Source organism: Bidens hawaiensis, unplaced genomic scaffold, assembly GCF_021521415.1.
Source record: "Bidens hawaiensis isolate Kalapana, Puna unplaced genomic scaffold, B.hawaiensis_p1.1 tig00005307_1, whole genome shotgun sequence".
Classification (NCBI taxonomy): Eukaryota; Viridiplantae; Streptophyta; class Magnoliopsida; order Asterales; family Asteraceae; genus Bidens; species Bidens hawaiensis.
The window spans coordinates 1,190,565-1,212,952 of record NW_027491338.1 but is presented as its reverse complement, the minus strand read 5'-3'; the positions used below and the strand labels follow the sequence as shown (position 1 = coordinate 1,212,952).

Genomic DNA, 22,388 nt, shown 5'->3' with positions numbered 1-22,388 from the left:
TATGTTTTCTAGTTTTTTATCATAGTTTTGTAGGTTATAATATTTTTATGTAATAATACATTAGTCAAATAGTGTGTGTGTGTGTGTATACACACACACACATGTATACACACATGCATACATAATTAAATAATAGGCTCACAACTCTGGTCAAGCTCGGGCTCGAGCTCGTCCAAGCGTGGCTTGTTTCCAGCTTTTAGCGAGCAAGCCGATCTCGGGTAGGCTTCGGCACGTTTACGCCCCTACATACGATGAGTTTGTTTTAAGGACTGGCTACAAGATCATATTGGCAATGGATTTAATAGAACAACCCAAAGTAGATCATTGGAAAATCGCAGTTTTTTCCTTTTTCCATGTAATTTTCTCAGAAGAGATGGCTAATTTAGACTGTCACTTAGTTATGAATGGGTCATTTCGGGTTGTATTGTATCTCTAATATGTCAAACGGGTAAATATTATTTTTTTTATATAACTAAAACAGAAACAGGCTGAAAGGTTTCTGAAATGTGTTATAAAACATTCACCTCCAAAATCATTTCACCAAATATTTTGATTACTATTTAACAAGTATGATTTTCCAATCTTAATCAATGCACTAGTTGTTCACAAGAAGTTTAAAAAATCTTGTAAAAACACCATTGCCCCTCTATCGAATCAAGTAGGTGTGGTGAATATAACTGATTGGGACTTATTGAGCAGCCTCATGGTAAACTGAATCTTATGGGACAGGTTACAACTTAAGTTATTTTATATTATCACCTAAACTGATGGGAGTTGTTATTAACCTTTTTCTTTTTCACCAAGTTTCAAAGAAGATCTAGAAAAGGCGGTTTGCCTGTCGCTATTAAACCGAATTTGATTGCAGTTTCAACTAGAGTTGTTAACCTGTAATTATCGTTATCGTTCCTTTTTAGGTTCTGCATGTAGATCATTATAAACATTTGTTTGATTTGTCCTTTTCTACCTATATGATTATGACAGTATACTTGTATTTTTCTGTACTAATTGTTTAGTACATAAGAAACTGCATGTATCTTGATGCCCATGCTCTTGGTTCTATTTCATTTGCTTTAGTTGATATTTTTTATTCATCATATTATTTAAATGCAACCTTTTATTTAAATTTTAAACTATTAAGCCTTGTTCTCAGGTGACTTTGAATGTTGACTTTTGCTTCCAACTTCTAGACATCTTTTGAGTTTGGTGTAGGCTTGTTTAAGAAGCAACTTAAATCTTAATGTAAAGCTTATGTTTATTGCTTCTTTTTTTTTTTGGGTATTATGTGAAACCTTTGTCCCATTTGCATTGAAGAATTGTTGTATATCATACATGTGAGACAAGTTGGGATACAAAAAAAAGGAAAACAATATATCTTAGCTCGTTTTGCTTAGCGCGTTAAGTTTTATACGAATCGAATGGATCATATTTGACTCAGTATCGTAAGTTTGATAATTAGCTAATGGTATTCAAATATCTATTAGTGGATGAAAGCCATTAGTTGTTTTCATATCTATTTTCAAATAATAATATGTAAAAGCATATGGATCTTGTACAAGTTTTATCAATAATGCTTCTGTGTGGCATTTGCAATTGCTATGAAGATTCATTTGGAATTGACCAGCTGATGAAAACCAAATTGTATGAAACCATTTAATCTCTTAAGTCCTTATTTCCAAAAGGTCTTCTTTTTGGATGCATTGCTTTGAATTCACATTATTGAATATCAAGAATGAAACAAATACTTGGAATAAAAATTGCAATTCTTAATATCTTGTGATATGATTATTTAAGCAGATACTATGTGTATTTTTAAATAAAATAAATATAAATAATTTCATTAACTTCCTTAATTTTTTTCTATGATTTATTAAATATTTTGCACAAAAATTTAAGATACAAATCTTCCTTTGAAGATGAATTGCTACTAAACATTGATACAAGAGATCAAATAAACCTCTCAAGCTTCAAGTTTTCAAAATACATGTAAACAAAGCAGAAAACTAGCCTAAATAAAATCAACATTTTAACAAACTCTCACCCCATTTTGTTTGGATTGTGGTACCAATGGAGAATTGGTACCCTTTTTAAAGTTTTTATACAAAGCTGTATCGGAATATACTGCTCGAGACCTCATCGATCTAATCCTATGTTTATGTCTATGACCTTTCCTTTCATGGTCCCGTTTGCGGCTACTTTCCTTCTTCTCAACCGCCACCGTCACCACCATCAACTCCACCTCGTCAGCGCCCCTATCCTTTTCGTCATTATGTTGTTTTTTCTCTTGTCCATCATCCTTTTCTTCAACGTTTTGTACTTCTTTAGGAGCAATATAAACAAATGTATCAACTGGAAAATCATCTAGTTCCAAAACATGTTCCAAGACCTTAACCACTTCATTCATGGTTGGTCTACATTTTGGGTGATGGCTCAAACACCGGCTAGCAAGAACCGCGGCTCTTTTCGCCCCTAAGATAGGGTACTGACCGTCTAGCTTAGGGTCCATCATCCGGACAAGGTTGTTTGAATCTTTCAAAAGCGGTCTAGCCCATTCCACTAAGCATTGTTCTCTACTTGGTCGTTTTTTGTCCATTGATCTTCTTCCGGTTAGTAACTCTAGTAGAACGACCCCAAAACTATAAACATCACTCATGGTTGTCAGATGACCCGTCATGACATATTCAGGGGCAGCATAACCGTGTGTTCCCATCACTCGTGTACTGACATGTGTCTCGTCTCCTTCAGGGCCGTCTTTTGCTAACCCAAAATCAGATAGTTTTGCCGTATAATCCTGTTTATAAAACAATTTCATAACATTTAGTAAAACATACTTAAAAGTGCACAAAAAAACAAAACAAATAAACTCTTAAATTATTTTTTTTATAAATTTTTGTAATCATAACTAACGCATTAATTAGTTATAACAAAGAGACTTACCGATCCCAGTAGAATATTCGAAGTTTTGAAATCACGATAAATAACAGGTTTCTCCTCCCCATGAAGAAAGGCTAGTCCTTTTGCAGCACCAAGTGCTATTTTAATCCTGGTCAGCCATGGCAAAGATATTGAATATCCTGAATCCACAAAATTAAAAACCACGATCAATTTTAATCTTTTATTATGCAAAATTTAAAAATTCAAGAAAATAAGAAAATAATAACAAATTACTTCTAAATAGTTGATTCTCCAAATTGCCCCTTGCCATATATTCATAAACAAGAAGCCTGTTTTTGTCTTCACAACAATAACCAATTAACTTCACAAGGTGTGGATGCCTCAATTGCCCCAAAAAGGTCACTTCAGCCTATTAATAAAAAAAACCATATATTAAATATAAGTAAATTAAATTAACAAAAAAAAAATTAAATTTTTGGTTATTGCAAGCGGTTACTACTTACAAGCCATTCATTGTGACCTTGACCACCATCCAAATCCAACAACTTAACTGCAACAGGTTGCGCCTCTAGTCCTGGTCTAAGCTTATCATCAATAAACCCTTTATGAACGGTCCCGAACCCGCCTTCACCAAGGTAGTTACTAGGAGCAAACTCATGTGTGATCATACTAAGCTCAGCAAAAGTAAACTCATGAAGGTTCCACCCAACAATCGAATTCGAAAGACCGTTAACGCCCGAAAGTGATGAACTAACATCAGATATCGATAACCTTTGCGACAAACCGGATTTAGGAACAAGAGTTTGAGGGTCAAAAGTTGGTGTCTTGTTTGTGAAACAACCAAACAGAATGTCTTGCCATGTACTTGTTTTTTTGGGAGCCATATGAGAGAAGTAGAAGAATGTGTCAAATATGTTACAAATGAAGGTGTTGGTTGTGAGTATATGTAGGTGCAAAGTGGTTCATGTGTGGGGTTAATCTGGTCAAGTTTAGGGGTGAACCAACAAATGATTTGAATAAGAAGAAGATAAAAGTTGGTGGTAGCATGGTTTTGGTTATGGTATGGAAGATTCTTGGCACAAAAAATAAATAAATAAATAAAAATAAAAAAGTCTAAAGGCTAACTAACTACTTATTATTTTTTCAGGCTTAACACCTTAATATTAATATATTATATTAATGTATATTTAATATTAATATATTGTTATAATTAATTAATTATGCATGTAGATTTTGTATATTTCCAGAGTAAGATACAACTATTGAAGAATAAAGTACAAGTTTTAAAGGGCTTTGCTTTTGGCTTTGGAATTTTTGATCTAGGTAAAGTATTTATCTAGAAGGATGGAGACATTGAAGCAGTATTTTTTTTATTTTTTTTAAATAAAATATTATATTTTGTGCCAAACACTCAACCGTCATTGGATTTGTTTTTATAGGGCTTCTCATGGTTTGATTACACGTTTAATTGTGTTTGGGTTTAGTTATTTGTTATTAGAATGCATAGTTTTGGTAGATTACAAGGAGTATATAGAAAAATAATTTAGATAACTAACTTTTACGCTCATAAAGTTCATTGTTACGTATAAATGTCTGGATCAAATGCAAATAGTTTTTAATATGAGAAATACATTAATTAGTAGGATAATTACATTAGCATTAGAATATTTGTTATTACGTTATAGTTTTTGAATTAGAACATTTATTATTACGGTACTTCATTTTATTGTAGCATTATAGTAATCATTTTACTTTAAAAAGAATACTATAATGTAATATGAATTACTCTTGTTAGCATAATTATTTTAGTTAATTATGTGATTCTTATATTAATATCTATTTGTATTTTGTATCGGATCTCACCCCAGCATATAAATAGCTTTTAACTTTTAATAAGTAATAATCCAAACATTCGTGAAAATTATTTTCCAGATTTTTGTTGTACTTTATTCCAAAACAATTTTTTATAATAATTTAAGTAAAAGATATAGTTTATCAAAGTATAGAATGAGTAAAAGTTAAAATTACTTTTAATATAAAAAAAATAGTTAAATGTTTTTTTGTATTCTTATCAATTGATGATTTCGAGTTAGAATATTATGTGTAGATAAATTGGTGGGTGGGCCCTTCACTTGACTTTGACAACTTGTACAAGAGCTATCAAAATAAAATAGTCAACAAAACTTTGGCCCGAAGAGGACATGGGCCCCATTGACACGTCTAATATTGAAAATTTATGCAACTTATTTTGTTGGTTTTATAATTATTATAATGAATATAAAACATTTTGTTTGAAAATATATTCCATGTGTGACATTGTACAAAACGACTCCAAAGCCAATGAATTAACGTAGATGCTTGTTTTTTTTTTCAGAAAATTTCTAAAATAAGCATTTATGAAAACAAGTTTCTAGTTTTAGATATTATTTGCAAAAAATTCTAGAAATAGGTATTATAAACAAGTCATGACAAGTAGTTTGTATAACTAATTAAAACTTGCTACGCGCCTTTAAAGTAACATTAACGAGCACGTTCACTAATCATTTACTCGTTACGACTAAATAAGTTCCATGCCTCGCAATCAACGCCCATAAGTAATTCATAAGTCTTTTAGTCGCGACGACTAGTTTACCCGGTTTACATTTCCTGCACGAGTAGTTTATTAGTAGTTAATTCATCGCGACTCAATTATAAGGTTAAACTAGTCGCGACGAGTTAACTACTGATAAACTACTCGTGTAGGGAATGTAAACCAGGTAAACTAGTCGTCGCGACTAAAAGACTTATGAATGACTTGTGGGCGTTGACTACGAGCCATGAAACTTATTTAGTCATGACGAGTAAATGATTAGTGAATGGGTTCGTTATGGTTAGTTTAGGACATGTGGCAAGTTCTAATTGGATTCTACAAACTACTCGTCACGACTAGTTTATGATACCTATTTCTAGAATTTTTTTCAAATAATACCTAAAACTATAAATTTGTTTTCATAAATGCCTATTTTGAAAAATTTCCCTTTTTTCTATGTTTCTTTTTTTTCTAAATTAAATAGCTTAATAACTATCTATAATCATTATTACTATTACTATCTATAATATAGGGTTAGGTTATAATAGGAAGTATAGTTTTTGTATGAAGGATAAGAAGTAATTTGTCCATTGATTTTGAATATGGATGGTTTAGATTAGTTTAAAGAGAAATCAAGTGTGAACACAAGGTAAATGGCATAAAAGGATAACACATTTGTTGATTTTCTCTCTCCACATGCAACACACATGCCAAATTCTCCCATCATTTTAAAACGTCCATAACTTTTTTTTACGACGTTTTTATTGAAAAACAAATTCACCATAATAACGAGTGTCTTTTATCTTTTATATGAGTACCATATTGTAATATAAAAATTAAAAAAAAATTAGTGGGTTCTCTACAAATTGTGTTTTACCAAATTGTGTTTTACAAAATTATGTTATACAATAGTATTTTTCATTGTGTTTTTTTTTCATTGTGTTATTTACTTTGTGTCATACAATTGTGTTTTTTATTGTGTTTTTATCATTGTGTTTTTTTTTCATAGCGTATTTTTCCATTATGTTTTTTGGGACTTTTCCGGCGAGGTGGTGGCGGTGGGCGGTGGAGTGGTGATGGTTGTAAGAGATGAGTGAAGATGTAATTGAGTTTTATGTAAGTGGGTTTTTAAAATTAATGTAAGTGGATTTTGATATTAAAGTATTAGACTAAAATACCCTCTTTCCTAGCCTTTTTAGGAAAATCAAACTTCTTATTTGAACATAACCCCTTAATATAATCATGACATAATATCAATTTTTTGTTTTATGGGATTATTTGTTTGCTTGCTTACGAAACAAGGGCTGCATATATGGATAACAAAAGAAACTCATATCTGATTAAAACCAAGCATCCGAACTCTGTTTGACGGAGGAAAGTGACGAGGAATCCTTGAACCAAAAATTTTTAAGCTATGACTCACGTAGTTTGTTCTTATAGTAATTAGTAACGAGTAAGCATTTTTAGTCTATATAAGTTTGGATTTTTATATGGATTAATTAACTTTAGTTAGTCAAACCAACGAGCTAGCATGCGACTGTGTGAGCTCGCCTTTGCTCCATGTTTAAACTGGTCAACTTCGTTTGACATGTTTATTTACGAGTTGTTTTTGAACGAGTTTTTTTTATCTATATTTGAGATCCATATATGTCATTTGAACATTCATAGCATCCAGACGTGAAAGTTGAGTCTTTATTTTGATGGTGCACGATTTCAATACTCAACATGTTGTATTATAAGCCAATATTCTAATTGTTAAACCTTTGATGATAAGAGTTTATTTGAGCTATTAAGCAGGTCGGTCTTATGATCTTCATTAAGTTTTTCTAATTTGTGTTAACTTTACTTACAGAAAGAGAAAATTCCATGAATCTTCTTTTGGGACCACCAATCCACAGTTGGGACAAGATAGGAAAGAGAGTGACAATCATGGACGAGGAATACGATCTAAAGTATTCTTCGATCTGTTGTCGTTCTAATTACATAGTGAGATTGAATTTATGAAATTGAAAAACTGAATTTGATTTACCTATGATTCATTCGGTTTGAAGAGTTATTATAAATTGGTGGAATTTTTAAAATTAAATCATTAGATCATGCAAGATTATCTTACGTTTTTATTTGTATACACCATAAATCGTTAATTTGAATGGTGTATTTAACATACAAGCACGTGCTCACTCTACTTTTAGCAATTATGGGCTTATTCTTTAGAATAAAAAAGTACATTTAGCATTTATCTTTTTCAACAACACTCGTATGGGAAATGAACACAATGTTCCTAGCAATCTAAAGTATTATCTTGATAATAATCTAACATAAGAATTAAATTTGAAAATAAAATTGGTAAAGAAGGATCCTGGAAGTAACCATAGTCATGATCTCATAAAGTCTTGAACCTTTTAAGTCTATCCCTTTGCCTTTATTCTTTTTCAAAATGCCATCATTTTTTCATTTTTTATTATTTTGAACTATCATTTAAATTATTGACGAGCCACTGACCTACTCGATCATCTTCGTTCCACTTAATATTAAATTTGGTTCGATAGCTCGTTGAGGACATTAAATAGTATGTCCGTATTTTTGTTTAGGTCACTAGGGTTGAGAAATCATGCATTCGATTCTTCCTGTTTACTCAAAGATAACACATTTGATCATCAACATTATTTTTAATTTTTCTATTATATATAAACCCAAATACTTTATCGAGTTTTAAAACACGAGTGTTACAACATCCATGCTCATCCTTCATGTATGATATATTATCTTTACCACATCTCTCATTCTCTTTCATGATACTTCTATTTTTTTCATTAAATAGAAAATACCCAGTTTTAGTTCTGCCACATATTTTTAAGTTCATTTTACGTCTTCAAAATGATTGAGTCAAATAGGGCTGTAAACGAACCGAACGAACACGAACAAGGCCTTGTTCATGTTTGTTCGTTAAGAAAATAATGTGTTCACAAACATTTACTGAACGAGATTTTATGTTCGTGTTCGTTCATTAAGGAAATTAATGTGTTCATGAACGGTTCACGAACACAAACGAACACAAATAAAATCGGCAAAGCCTAGAGATTGAGACTGATGTATTCATTAGTGTGAATAATGAAAGTCTGTAAACGAATCAAATGAACACGAAAAATGACATGTTCATGTTCTTTCATTAACTTTAAAAGAACACAGACACTTAATTGAACAAATATTTATGTTTATGTTCATTTATTTAAAAAGGGACATTTGTGTTCGTTTGTTTAAAATCTAAACGAACATAACTGAACAAAGATAAACAAACATACATGAACAAATGTAAACTAACACAAACATAAACGAACTTAAATGAAAACACCTAAATGAACACAAATTAACAAACATAAAGCATTTAAACAGATGACCTATCTAGATGATATTGAATTATTTTCTATTAATACATAAACGAGCATAAATAAACAGACATAAATGAACATAAATAAACGAACATAAACGAACATTCATGAACATAAATGAACGAACGAAACATGTGTTCATGTTCGTTCGTTTAATTAAACGAACACACGTTTTTTGTTCATGTTCGTTCATTTATTAAATAAACAAACATAAACGAACTTTCCGCCGAACGGTTCACGAATAGTTCACCGAGCGTTCAGTTCGTTTACAGGCCTAGAGCCACCCCTAATGACATATGGTGATACACAAGCAAATTGTTAGAAAAATCTTATATTTTTATTGTTATATGAGTCCTTAATGTCACATTTACATGTTTAAATATTGTTATATGAGTCCTTAATGACATCATACTTAAGTTATAAAACGAAGATGTAAGAAAAAGAGCGACTGCTTTGTTAAAACAATTTAACAGCATGTTTCATATTTTTGCAAGTTAAAAGATTTGCATTAATAATATGGGTAAGCAATAACCAAACTAAACCAAAAATCGACGAAACTAAGCAAAAATTAACCGAAAATCGGCTATCTGATATTTTTATACCATCGGTTAACCGAAATTAACTGAACCAAACTATTCATATTTTCAACTTTTATTTCATATATTTCATGTGTTTATACATTTCATTTCATATATGTATATCTCCATTCATTTTATGTATTTCTATGTAAATTTTAGTTCAAATTTGGTTTTTATTATTAACCGAAATTAACCCAACCGAATCTAAAATTAAAAAAAATAAAATTAACCAAATAAACAGAATTAAAAACCGATTAATTTGATTGAGACTACTAACCAAACCGACCCGAACCTTATCTAATGGTAATAGCAAGAAGTCTAGAATATCATATCCTGCGACACACAGCTGGCAATTTCTATGGTCCTTGTGCTTTTGGTTTTTCTAGGGAGAAAGACGCATTCCACAAACATGTACGGATGGTGATTAGATGGAGCGACTATTTTTCTAAATATGAGAATAATTAAACGTAGGTACATATTGCTAATTTGCTAAAGTATTTATTTATTTATTAGCTTGAGACCCGTATATTACACAGGTAATTGATGAAAAAAAAATTTAATTATTAAGCGAAATACCAAGAAAAAAAAATAACTTATCATACATGTTAACAAACAATCGTTGTAAAATAGTGTTTAAAACAATCTAGATATTTATTCAGTTATTTGCATCCTTCAAATGAGTGTTTAATAGTTATTAATTAAATAAATGGTAATGAAGGATTTTAGAGATTTAGTTGATTTTAAATTGGGAGGATTAATGTGGGAGTGACAAGTGGCAAAACATGGTAAGTTTTATTAGAGAGTATAGATGTTATTTTTTTCTGTTAATAAAAAAATATACGTTACTTTTTATACAACTCGGTTTCAGCATAATTTTTATCGAAATATAACAAAAAAGAAAACAACCTTATTTGGAATTTTGAACAGTGTAACATATTGCATGTTATTAAAAGGGGGCAACTTCATAGAATAGTAACCAACTTTCAAAAGTGTTCCAATTAGGTCACTTAACTTTAAAAAGTGTTCCAAGTAGATCACTCACCTTTCGTGTTTGATTAAATTAAAAGTTTTAACATGTTTTTTTAGCCAATTTCTTTTCTGATTCACATAGGAAATCTTTTTATCTTTTTTTTGAAGTTGATGTTGAGTGGCGACGTGAATTTTATTTTTTATTTTTAAATTTTAATATAATTAACGTTTTTTTAAAATTTTTAAATTTAACTATATATATTGCAAATTCTGACACCCACATCTTATCATCCATTTCTTTCTTGACGTACACAAAAATCAGTGAGACTTGATTTGAAGATTTAGTGACCCGATTTAGGAAAAATATGCATTAGTGACCTAATTGGAACACTTTTGAAAGTTGGTTACTATTCTATGAGATTTTCCCTATTAAAAAAAACTAAATTGCATATTAAATGAAGCCGAAGAAAAAACAAAATATTGTGTAGATGTTAAACCGAGTCATACTCTATGAAAATGTTTCGAAAAACAGCCCCATGTCATATGGGATTTAAAACTACCCACTTACGAGTTATGAAACTACTCAACTAGTTCAAGATTATGACTAAATTTGTAATTTACTTAAGAGTTAAAATGAATATACGTATCACTTTAGTAATTTAGTTTAACATAACTATTAAAAATTAGTTGTTTGACGAAAGAAAATATAATATTAATTGAAAATAGAGGCTTGGTTACTTCTATAAAACGCGTCCTTTTTGTTTGTTATATAGTTTTAATAAGTACGAATATAGACTATTGAATAATACAAGTTCTCGGGATTGGGATTATTAATTATTGATGAATATGATGATGGACAAAGTTCACTATCATCACTTCATGTCACACACCGCGTTATAGCAGCCACCTTGATTTGAATTTAACATTCTAGCGTCTTATATTTTATATTAAGATAACTTTATATTATGGCAAAACATGTAGTTCGAGGTAGGTAACATTCCAAAATAACTTAAATAAGTTCAAGTTAAATTGGATTCGGGTGGGATGGTTGTGGTGTAGCAACAATAGTGAGTGGTGGTGGTGGTAATCAAATTACAACAATATAACTATATAAGTAATGTAAGTTCTATCTATGATTGTAACGTTATGATATGTTAATTTTCTTTTTAAGAGAATGTTAACAAAACGTATAAGCCGATTTTAAAATCCATTATTTACATCATACCATTCCATAATAAAATAAGACCATGTATAGTTATTTAATTAAAAAGTGAAAAATAATTGTCACGTCACTTACACATAGGCTTGAGAGCTTTCACAAACTTTTTTATTTAAATCACATAATGATTTTGTCATTTAACTAAAACATGATTATTTTTTAATCTTTTTTTAATAAAATTATGAGTTTGACGGTTTGACTGGTTAGAATAGAGTCTAGCCCCACACCCATGTCCCTCGCACTGTTAAATCGATGACGCCCAAGCCCCCTCACGCCCTATGTGTTTTGGTGCTGAATGCTCCTTCTAGCATGGGGCTCTATTCTAGTATACTTGATCTAATCAATATAAGCAATACAACATTTTTCAACTTCATAATCCTTTTATTTTGTTTATTCAACATATATTATATGGAAATTAACTTCAGTGTCTATCGCTTTGAACTTGTTTTAAAACTGCTTTTACTTAATACTTATAATTATCAAGTGTTTGTATCATTCATTAACTTTTTTCTTAACTTATGTGACATACAAATGAGTAAACAAAATTTGTAAAACATTGTAGCTTACTCATTAAGAAAATTATACACATTCTAAAATAATAATACTCTTTAGTTCAGACAATATCTAGAAGACTTGTTACATTAATTTAAGGATGAAACAAAATGAGGTCAACGCATGCATACCTCAATCAAACAAAAGACATTGCATGGTGGTTGACGTGGTCGTGTGGCGCCCAACATTTTGGCTTCTTATGTTCCCACATTCAGTCTCCGAAGATGATATTATTATTGTACTGGTTTCAGTTTTAATGATTAGATTGTGTGAGCATATTATCTTCACCAACTTGTTTACTTAGAATTTGCTATCTATAGCATGCATATACATTGAATGCTTCACCTTAAAGAGCCATTCTAAGTACATGCATTGTGTGCTTACAAACTTACAATGCAAATACAGATGCATCCTAATTATCTTTATTTTCAGCAAATATTAGGTTCTACGCAATAACAATAATAACATTCGTCTTCTTAGTTAGTACACAACTTCTAAACGCATGTCACATGTTAGACTTACATTTTTTATTAATTTGACTCTCGATACATGAAGCTAGCTCAACCCGTAGCTGTCAATAGCAGTCGCTATAGCGCGCTACATAGTGAAGCGGCAGTTCCATGCTATGTGATGTTTAGCGACCAAAATGAATCCAGTTTTTTTTTTTTTTTGAAATATAAACTATGTTTGTGTCCATTGTATTGCGACAATGCATTAATGTGCATTCGGTTGGTGGGGGTTATGCTCTTACGATACCGAGATATATCAACGGAAAAACCAATAGTGACACTTGTATAACTTATAATAAAAAGAAAAAAACACGCATCTTATGATCAAAGCCACACAAAGTATCTTTTATCCAGTAGCTTCGTTACGATACTGATACTAAACTGGAAATTAAATTAGTAAAACGCATAGAATACTCTTATAGCTGAAATAACGTGTTTAATACATTTATTCGGTCAGCAAAACCAACCCAGGCGTTTCAGCAAAGAGCCGACGCAGGTCAGCAAAACCCACCCAGGCGTTTCGGCAACGAGCCGACGCAAATATGGTCAGCTTCAGTTACGTTCATTACCATACCAATCTCCATATAGACAGTAGCAATTTTTATTTTTCAGATTTTTTTCCCACCAATCTCCAACAACTAATACCTTGATTCCAGGTTTAGTGCTTTCTTTTATGAAGTATGAACTTGATCATAGGTTTGGTTTTTCTCAAGTGTTTCTTTTGGGTAAACATGAGGGCGTTATTTCATCACTATTGCTACGTAATATACAGGTAGCATGTCGCTATTTACCGCTAATTGTTATTGACAGCTATTGCTCAGCCACTAAAATCAACTATTGTCGCTATTAGTGACGTTATCTGAAACTTCAAAAAACTTATTAAAAAATATCTAGAATCTTCTTAATCTGCATGGCTCATGAATACAACCAGAAAACTCATTCCAAGAAAAAAAAACCAAGCATTCACATTAGCAACAAAAATAACATTCTAGAAGATCCTAAGCGCGTTGACTCGATTGTGCACACGAGGGGGTAAAACAGTAAAAAAATTGCTTTGTTCCCAAAATTTTAATCACCCTCAACTCCATTAAAAAGGATTTGAGAACATAACACGGTTTGCAATTAACAAAACAGATTAATCTAGGAAAACATAGATGACCAATCGTACCACAAACTTCTGATCTTTGGATTTGTTGGGACGGACAAACTGCTGAAAATTTACACCTGCTGGCCAAAAGTAAGCAAAGTCTTTTATAAAATATCCGATCAGCTGTTTAACAGAACTTGGAACAAATACAGGGATTGTTAACAGAAATTGGAACAAATACAGGGGGTGTTTGGAATTATATTTTTTTAGATGAAATAACCGGAATCAAAATAGTCGTCTCTAAAAGGGATGTAAAAAACCGACTATTTCATCCTGAAATAATCAGAATGAATAAATCACTGATTAGCCAATATTTTGACTATTTGACAGAAAATAGACAGATTGCCTACATCCAAACACCAAAAATGGACAAAATAAGTGTAAACGCAATCCCAAACACCAATCTAAATTAATGGTTTCTCACTATACTTACCTCACTGTGATGGAAGAGCAAGATAAGTGTTATATACAGAGCAAAACCCTGCAAAAATTAGCAATTGAAAAAATAATGCATCGGTTTGGATGAAGAACCGTGATACAAATTTTACAAATAGAAAAAAATATGAAAACCGACCTCTTGAGAACAAAACCCTCAAAAATAGAAAAAACACATGAACCATTGGTGATCAATTTCAAATGTCGGTAATGCTATCTGAAAACAAGGTTTCCATTCTGTTGTCTTCTCAAATTCTCGATAAGAGACTGGTAGAACGACTTCAGCGATTTCATATCATTTCCCTGGAAAACATCATCCAAACCCATATTAAGAATCATGAGATAGATAAGAACCTAATCGGCTAATCCTTAAAAGCAAATATAGGAACATGTAAAAGTCCAGTCAAATTGATATTACAGAATCACTGTCCTGGAGAAGTATAGAAGAATCTAAGATGAAATTTATGTACCTGCAATTTCTGACAGTATTCCTCTTTAACATTTTGAGGGCAATGTGCAGCGAGAAAACCTTTTGACACGAAATTAATGAAGAAATCATTTCCGAGTTTCTCATACATCACCTTCTGAGCAAGCACAATTTCTCCAAACAAAGAAACCTGCAATCATCCACAATATTACAATACTTCATTGCTTGCCAATACGGTGAGATAGTTTGCACGAGACTTGCATGTTGCACAACCCCAAGAATCAAATTTAGTATACAATGGTCATGTGTCCTGTACTCGATGTTTAGCTTTGTTGCATGTGGTGGATTAAATTGAGAACCACCAAATATTTAGAAATTTAAAAAACATTTGCCGCAAAAATACATTATTTGAAGCACCATTAAAAATTCTAGTGTACTTAGTAGTCACTAGCTGATACCATGTATTCACCGCTGAATAAAATGCATCCTAAATATTTAGCGATTCTCATTTGAACCAACCACTATATATGTAACATTCAGAATAGCGTGTAAAATTAAGTCTACAAATATGTGTGTACATACCACGCAGTGGCGAAGCTTGAGCTTAGTCATAGCGGTGACCGAAGTCACGGGCCTAAAAATTTTCAGTTCAAGTCGGGTGGTGATTCGGTTCGGGTGGCCGATCTGGGTTGGGTCGGGTCAAACAATATGATATCTAAATATATAATTTTTCTTCATTCATACAAATGATTGTTCTTATAATAAATAATAATAATAATAAAAACTAGATGATTTTTTAACCAACAAAGACATAAAATATTCATGATAATGCGAGAGGAAGGGTGCGGTTACTCGATGTTGCGGCGTGTGTGGTGTCTCCAAGATCGAAGGCGTTGTCCTGTGTGTGGTGGCTACTGGTCTCTGGGATGGTGGCCGACAACGGCGGACGACGGTGTGTGCTTAGTGGTGGTCGGTGGTCTACAGTGACTCGGTAAAGCAGTGAATTTGAGTTCTGAACCGAATGAATGGTAGATGGTTTCCAAACCCTAACCCAATGACAATCCCCCTTTTTTTGTTGTTGTTTAAACAAGTGTATCATCATTATTACAAATTAATAGCCCACTTCAATAAGTTTTATAAAAACAAAGCTTTTAGTATTCGACTAGCATTTGTTTATAAAAATATGAGGTTTTATATATATAAAAAAATCAAACACTAGGATATTACAAAAAATAAAGTTCAATGGTGACTGGTAGCTTTTTGGAGAAACACCTCGGGGGTGACCACGCTCAATACCTATAAAAATTTTCGGACAAAAATCACGAAATTTACCTATTAACCAAAAAAACGGCAGTGACCGGGGTCACCCCCGGTCCCCACATAGCTTTGCCCTTGATACCACGCATAGCTCTATTCATGCATTGACAAATATAATGTATATAAATACAAACAAAATTAAGGTTTTGGTAATTGGAATTAATTATTTTTGTCGTCAATAATAATATGTTCACTAAACCAAACAAGGTCAATATATTTTCTCATTGGATCAAAGCAAGGTTAACCAAGTTTAGTTTGATTATCAATTCCTTTTTCCTTGATGCAAAAAGTATACAAGAAATGAAAGAAGAAATTCAATATATTTCTTCAGGCTAAAAAATGGAAACCACTGAAATACCAAAAAAATATAAATTTGAAAAAAGAAACGATATGAAACTTACAGTATTTGCATCACGAAACTCAAAGGACTTGTCGAGCACACTGTACAAACAACAGTTTGTTGCAAAAGCTTCTACTATAAAAGTTTGAAAACCAGGTACCTGCATACTTGACATATTAGATGCATGAAACGATGATAATATCACCACCATAGAAGAAAAATAAAGATGATATATTACCTTTTCTGGCTTGGTGCACCAATCTTTGATCAGTCTAATAAATATTTGTACACAAGCCTAAAACAATCAAAACAAATTTTCATCAGATCCGAATGTTTGGTTCAAAAAAAGAGGCAAAGCCCTGAAAAATAGAAACAAACTTTTCGACTTTGCACTTTTACCCAATTTAGCAACCAACTTGAATTAGTCACTAAACTAACCAGCTTTTCTGTACTGATTTAAGACAGTTTATTAAAGATTGGTGCAATTTCAACTGATAGCAGGTCATCTTGATTTTTCAAAAACTGTGGTTATATGCCTCTTGACATGGATGTGACTTTTATTACTAATTAGTTATAAAAAAACCAAGATCTTTTGTTCATGCTAAAAATTTAGAAAAAGGAAACAAGAACAATAATTATATATATAGCATCGATGTGGTGGATGGCATCTCATCAATCAGTACCAAGTAAGCAATTTACAGATAAAGGCAGTTAAATGTGGTTAGTCAATAATAAACAGAAAAAAAGAATGTAAGGTTTGTTTCTATTTTGTGCATTTTGCACAAAAAAAAATAAAGAAATAAAGTTTTACCTTTCTAACAACAAGATCCTTGTGATTACAAGAAGTGAACAACAATAACTGCATCATTGGATCCAAGTAGACTTGACTTTTGGGAGAAAGAAACACTGAAGACAAATCATGTGTTGCCATCACATGAAGAAAGGTATAGAACGTTCTTTGAAGCTCTTGTAATTCACGGATTTCCTAAAGCAATTGTATATCCATATCATGTTACTACATATAGTTAAGTGCAAATATCCAATGAAATTTTGTTAGCTGGTTTATGTACCTCGGTGTTGCTACCTGGCCCAGATGGAATTGTATCCCTTGGCAGAATGCTAAATATCCTGCCAGCTATAACCGGGTATACATTCTCCAAAATATCTTGAACGGAAGTATTGAACTTGCATATAAGTTGATTTAATAGTACAAGAAATCCGACGAGTTCCTTTGGCTGCATAATAAATTATCTTTAGAAACCAAAACCCTCATTCATAGAACATGCATGTGTACTTACGGCGTATTATACATGACCATAAATTGACCCAACCAAGTACCAAGTACTTCCTCCCTCCCAAAACAATTGTCCACAAACAAAAAAAAAACACACTTTAAGATATGCACATTCAAATTAGAAAAATGCCAATTTTACCCTTAATGCATTCAAAAAAAAGAAAAATTGTTCAGCTAGTCATCAAAGATATACTAAAAAAATGAATTCTGAAAAGAGGAAAATGAAATTCACCACTTGTGCGTCTTGAAATGGCATGCAATAATATGAAAATGAAGAATACATTATTAATACCTCACTTTCAGCAAGTAACTGCTCCAATGCCTTTGGAAGGTAAGGAAATACAGATGATCCTAAAGTCTCCACCATCCTGTGGATAAATGCAGTAACCTGAGCAAAAAAAGGCAAGAAATCAGATAATAAGAACAAACTAAAAAAGTACAAACAACATAAGGGAAATTAGACTGGAAGTCCTTATGGGTCATGAACATTTGGGATTTTGTGCTTTCTATTTCAGAAACACATTGATAGCCTTAGTCCCTTACTGTAGATATTCATAACACAAACTGTCCTTTGTTTGGATGGTCATCAAAATAGCTCCTTCATGTGATGTGGGAAACACGTGAAGCAAAATGGCCATTTCACATGTGCCTCGCATATGAATGGGCTTGAAAGAGCTATATACCAGCCATCCAACTAAAAGACTGCTTGTGGAACAAGTTTCAAAAGTAAGGTCCATTGGTGTATTTCTAATGCAAAAGGAACTAAATTCGTAATTCGCATGAAACCATAAATAACATTCCATGTAATTTACTCTAAAACAAAATAATAAATTAAATAAAAAAATATCTCCACCGTACCTTAGAGCGCAAGGTATCTACTTTCGGGAAAATTATGAGGATTTGTAGAAGCACATCAAGCGTCTGTAGCACAAAAAAAAAGTACAGATAACAACACATTATCGAAGTTGCAGCTTAAAAGTAAATGTTGGCCATTATTTAGATCATGTGCATCAACAATAGGATATACACACTTACACAGTAAAATCCCACTCATAGCAAACTATTGGTAGGATCTAGGGAGAGTAGGATGAGAGCAAGCGTTGAGACGCCCAAGATATACTTAATTAAAATTTCAACTTCCCTCATGAGAAAATATATAATTACAGTATGTATAAACACTGATAGCATATGGTACCTAATGTGCGATTACTTAACTTCCTTAGGGGTGAAATCGAGAGATGCGATATTATTAGTGAGTAGTGACCAATTAACCCTACTTAGAGACAGGTTACAAAAATTTCAACAAAAATATGCAAAAGTCACAGCGTTAAAATCCCAGTTGAAGTAATTAATGCAATATACCAACAAAATAAATAGTATTAAAATTAAAATGTAATGTGTAAAACGACAAGTAGTCCTGATTACTAACCTGCTTGAACATGAGGCCAATTGCAGGGCGACTAGCAGTTACAAGGCGCTCACTGAATCCCTGTGATATTGGGGTAAGCATTAAGTTATAGGTCACAAAAGTAAGAAATAGAAAAATTAAAGTACATGTGAGAATGACAGTGTGCTTTAGCACCTTGCTCAGTGCATTAATGGCCATGATGATTTGTTGAATGTTGGCAACTTTTGATGGTGAATCTTCTGAGTTTTGAATTCTAGCACTCGTGATCAATATCTCAACCTAGTTCATCACAACATTGAATATACTCACAATTATAATTGTGTACAAATAAAAAAACTTGGTCTACATCAATATCACATAACATGAAATGGTTTTATGTATCATAAGTAAGAGTAAAGCTTTAACCTGCTGACAAAGAGGAGTAAGCAGAGATGACAGATACTCTGATTGCTTTTCTAGTGGCACATCTTCCATTCCAATTAACAAACCAATTGCCTGTAAACAAAAAGTAGAAATAAATTGCATGAACAGGATAGGAAAAATAAGGACCTCCAAAATTACCTCAAAAATGTGACTACCATCTTCAGATCCTGAAAGCTCTTTGGAAGCAGAATCCATACTTGTGAACTGAGAAACTGTGTCATGCAGACTCTGCACGAACATGTACCATATTGTTTATATTAACCATTAAGACCAACCAAGTACAGCTTTCATTTCATTTAGGCCACGCATACACTGAAACTACTTAATGGTCGACAAGTGTGTATTTGGTTTCAACTTTTATACAAATTCTTACTAAAAACCATTTCAACAACAAAAAAATGCCCTTAAAAATTATGAAAATGTGAATATACCTTTCATGAGGTGTCAACATGTTAAACATCAAAAAAAGTTGCTTTCTCAAAAAAAAATGTAAGGGCATTAATCATCATTTGGCATCCAAATACATACTGGCTGATAAAGTAGTTTAAGATAAGAGTGGCCTTGATATAACAAAAAATAACAAAATAATAATAAAAGTGAATACTTCGGTGGCGACATACGTTATCCCTTTACAGTTAAAAACAAGCATAATTTTCAATACCTGCAAAATTGTTTCTATGAAAGGGACAAGCTTTGATTTGAGAAGTTTCACAACCCTCATAAAGAGATAACTTGCTCTTCGACTCACTTTCACTTTTGAATGGTGTATACCACGATCATCAAGAAATGCAGCCAAAACCAAAGGAATATATTGATTATTTTCAAGAACAAACTTCATGTATCTTGTTATTGTATCAAGATACACCAATGCAACCAGCCGATTAGAATGGCAAGGAAACTTGGTTGATAAAAGCATTGGGACAAGTTCTCTCAAGATCCCACTACCCGTTTTCATTGCTTCTTCACTTAAAGATTCCCCGTATGCATAGAATAGAGACAAAGCAGCCTCAACTTCTTCAACATTAATGTCAAGAGAGGACCCCACAGCACTTGAGAGTGAGTTTCTTATAAATATTTGGGTCACATCTGGTGCTACTCGGCCTACACTGCGTAGCAACACAAGCAGGTCTTTTCTATGCTCTGCCATCCTATCCTCCTCTTCTTTTCCTACTTTATCCAACACATCAAGATTATCACGGTAGATCGGATCATATCTGATTTGCATTCGGATCACCTCTAATATCTGACCCAAATGGAAAAGTTGGCTTTCGGTCAACGGAGAAGGGGTCTTCATCGTGGCAACGTATCCTGACAGAAACTGCACAGTACTAAATGTCGTGTCAATTTCACAGTTCTTCATTATGTAAAAAACAGATGGCAAAACTTCATTCAATAGATCAACCGAAGCACGTTTAAGATCTCCACTGTTAAGATGCTTTACACAGTCTAAAAGCTCAGATGCATAACCCGTAAGTAAAGATGATAATCCTGACACAAACTCAGAGTCACCATCACCGGCTACCAACCCAAAAACCCGACTCATTTGAAGGTTCTGCAGCAACGTTAATTTCGCTTGGGAATCCATCCGTTTCGAAACCACAGCAAGAACACATCCGGACGCAGCACATCTAAGTTGATCCGGCAATCCTTCTACCAACATTAGTTCAAACAACAACGGGAGAAAGGTATTATTCGCAATCAAACCAATCTCAATCCAAGAAATGTATCTCCGCATCGTATCCAAAACAAACGCACACAGTTCAGAATCCGAGTTTTTATACAACGACACAATCTCATACCATGCATGCACAATCTGTCCAACACACTGCAGTCTCATCGCATCCTTAATTTTCCCGGACACAACCCCCTCCTCCGGCACCCGTGGATAGTCCTGACTAATCAACTCATCATCCAAAGCATTCAAAACACGACAAAACATATCAATCACCACACCGCCTTTACTCAAATTCACAATAAAGTCAATAAAAACCGAAGACCAAATCAACGGATACTCGAAATAAATCAAAGTAACCAATATCTGTGCTAGTTTATTCTTAACATAAGGCGGTCCATCCAAAACCTTAACAGAAACGGCATTAACATTACTATCCACCGCCTCGTAACACGCCATCGAAAACATGGACTTCCGAATGAAATTCAGCTCGTCGGTGCTGAAACCGGAGTAGCGAGCACGAACGACGTCGTGCAGGCATTGCAAGCACCAGAACTGAACCTGAACAAGGTTGGAGTAGCACAATCGGTCGATACAGATGCTGCAGATAGACGGATTGTCATTGATTTGGTGGCAGAATGCAGCTGCTTGTGATTTGAGTTCAGGTGTTACAGTTCCGGATTCATCGAAGATGATCAGTATCGCCTTCTCCAGATCATCCATTGATTGATAATAAGTTCAATCACAATAACAATAACAATAATAATAATAATAAGCACTAACGCATGAACGAATTGAAGTACCTAGGGTTTGACAGATGAATAATAATAATAGAAGTAGAAACAACAAGAAGTAATGGATTACGGCGTCTAGGGTTTAGATTGACTGAAGATGAATAATAAGTACGTACAGAGAGACTTGTCTATGATGAATTTAGATTTAGGGCTGAATCAAAGGTATTTGGGGTTTTATAGTTTTATTATTATTATTATTATTATTATTATTATTATTATTATTATTATTATTATCATTATCCACCGCCACTCATAAACCCATATTATTTCGACATTTTGGGTTTTGACGAATTTCTTGGAATGTATAAATTTTCATATCTGTAGTTGCATAGTATGGTGTACCGGGTGATTCAATGGCAAAAGGTTGCCATGTCAACTGGCATTTAATAGGCGTAAGAAGCCCTTAAGCATCTTTAAACGGAGGGTAATAACTGGTTCCAGGTATAGAATCGGG

General features: G+C 32.8%; 2 protein-coding genes across 4 annotated transcripts; both read right to left on the bottom strand.

Moving 5' to 3' along the window:
- Nucleotides 1–1,889: 1,889 nt before the first annotated feature.
- Nucleotides 1,890–3,846, bottom strand: LOC143629583 (EPD1-interacting receptor-like cytoplasmic serine/threonine-protein kinase). Its single transcript, XM_077098824.1, has 4 exons — nt 3,396–3,846; nt 3,166–3,301; nt 2,935–3,071; nt 1,890–2,788 (listed from the first exon to the last, which is right to left on the bottom strand). The coding sequence occupies exons 1-4, from the start codon at nt 3,774–3,776 to the stop codon at nt 2,024–2,026; spliced, it is 1,419 nt and encodes a 472-aa protein (XP_076954939.1). The 5' UTR covers nt 3,777–3,846; the 3' UTR covers nt 1,890–2,023.
- A 10,364-nt stretch (nt 3,847–14,210) lies between these two features.
- Nucleotides 14,211–21,900, bottom strand: LOC143629582 (exportin-T-like). Of its 3 annotated transcripts, XM_077098822.1 has the most exons (14): nt 20,130–21,900; nt 19,607–19,696; nt 19,451–19,540; nt 19,220–19,324; nt 19,067–19,126; nt 18,496–18,558; nt 17,930–18,025; nt 17,414–17,578; nt 17,155–17,328; nt 16,582–16,638; nt 16,405–16,503; nt 14,730–14,876; nt 14,399–14,562; nt 14,212–14,305 (listed from the first exon to the last, which is right to left on the bottom strand). In XM_077098822.1, exons 1-13 carry the CDS (start codon nt 21,861–21,863, stop codon nt 14,473–14,475), a joined length of 2,970 nt encoding a protein of 989 aa, XP_076954937.1. In that variant the 5' UTR covers nt 21,864–21,900; the 3' UTR covers nt 14,212–14,305; nt 14,399–14,472. The 3 variants fall into 3 exon arrangements, with proteins under 3 accessions (XP_076954936.1, XP_076954937.1, XP_076954938.1); XM_077098821.1 differs by having other exon boundaries at nt 14,211–14,305; nt 16,405–16,638; XM_077098823.1 differs by lacking the exons at nt 14,212–14,305; nt 14,399–14,562; nt 14,730–14,876; nt 16,405–16,503; nt 16,582–16,638 and having other exon boundaries at nt 17,191–17,328; nt 17,428–17,578.
- Between the last annotated feature and the right edge of the window lie 488 nt (nt 21,901–22,388).

Coding starts and splice junctions, on each gene's coding strand:
- LOC143629583 (XM_077098824.1), bottom strand. CDS start 3,776: ATGGCTCCCAAAAAAACAAGTACATGGCAAGACATTCTGTTTGGTTGT. Junction 3,072..3,165: donor GGAGAATCAACTATTTAGAA/GTAATTTGTTAT, acceptor TTGTGGATTCAG/GATATTCAATATCTTTGCCA. Junction 2,789..2,934: donor CGAATATTCTACTGGGATCG/GTAAGTCTCTTT, acceptor TTTTATAAACAG/GATTATACGGCAAAACTATC.
- LOC143629582 (XM_077098821.1), bottom strand. CDS start 21,863: ATGGATGATCTGGAGAAGGCGATACTGATCATCTTCGATGAATCCGGA. Junction 19,697..20,129: donor TCATAGAAACAATTTTGCAG/GTATTGAAAATT, acceptor ATGTTCGTGCAG/AGTCTGCATGACACAGTTTC. Junction 14,563..14,729: donor AATACTGTCAGAAATTGCAG/GTACATAAATTT, acceptor GATGTTTTCCAG/GGAAATGATATGAAATCGCT.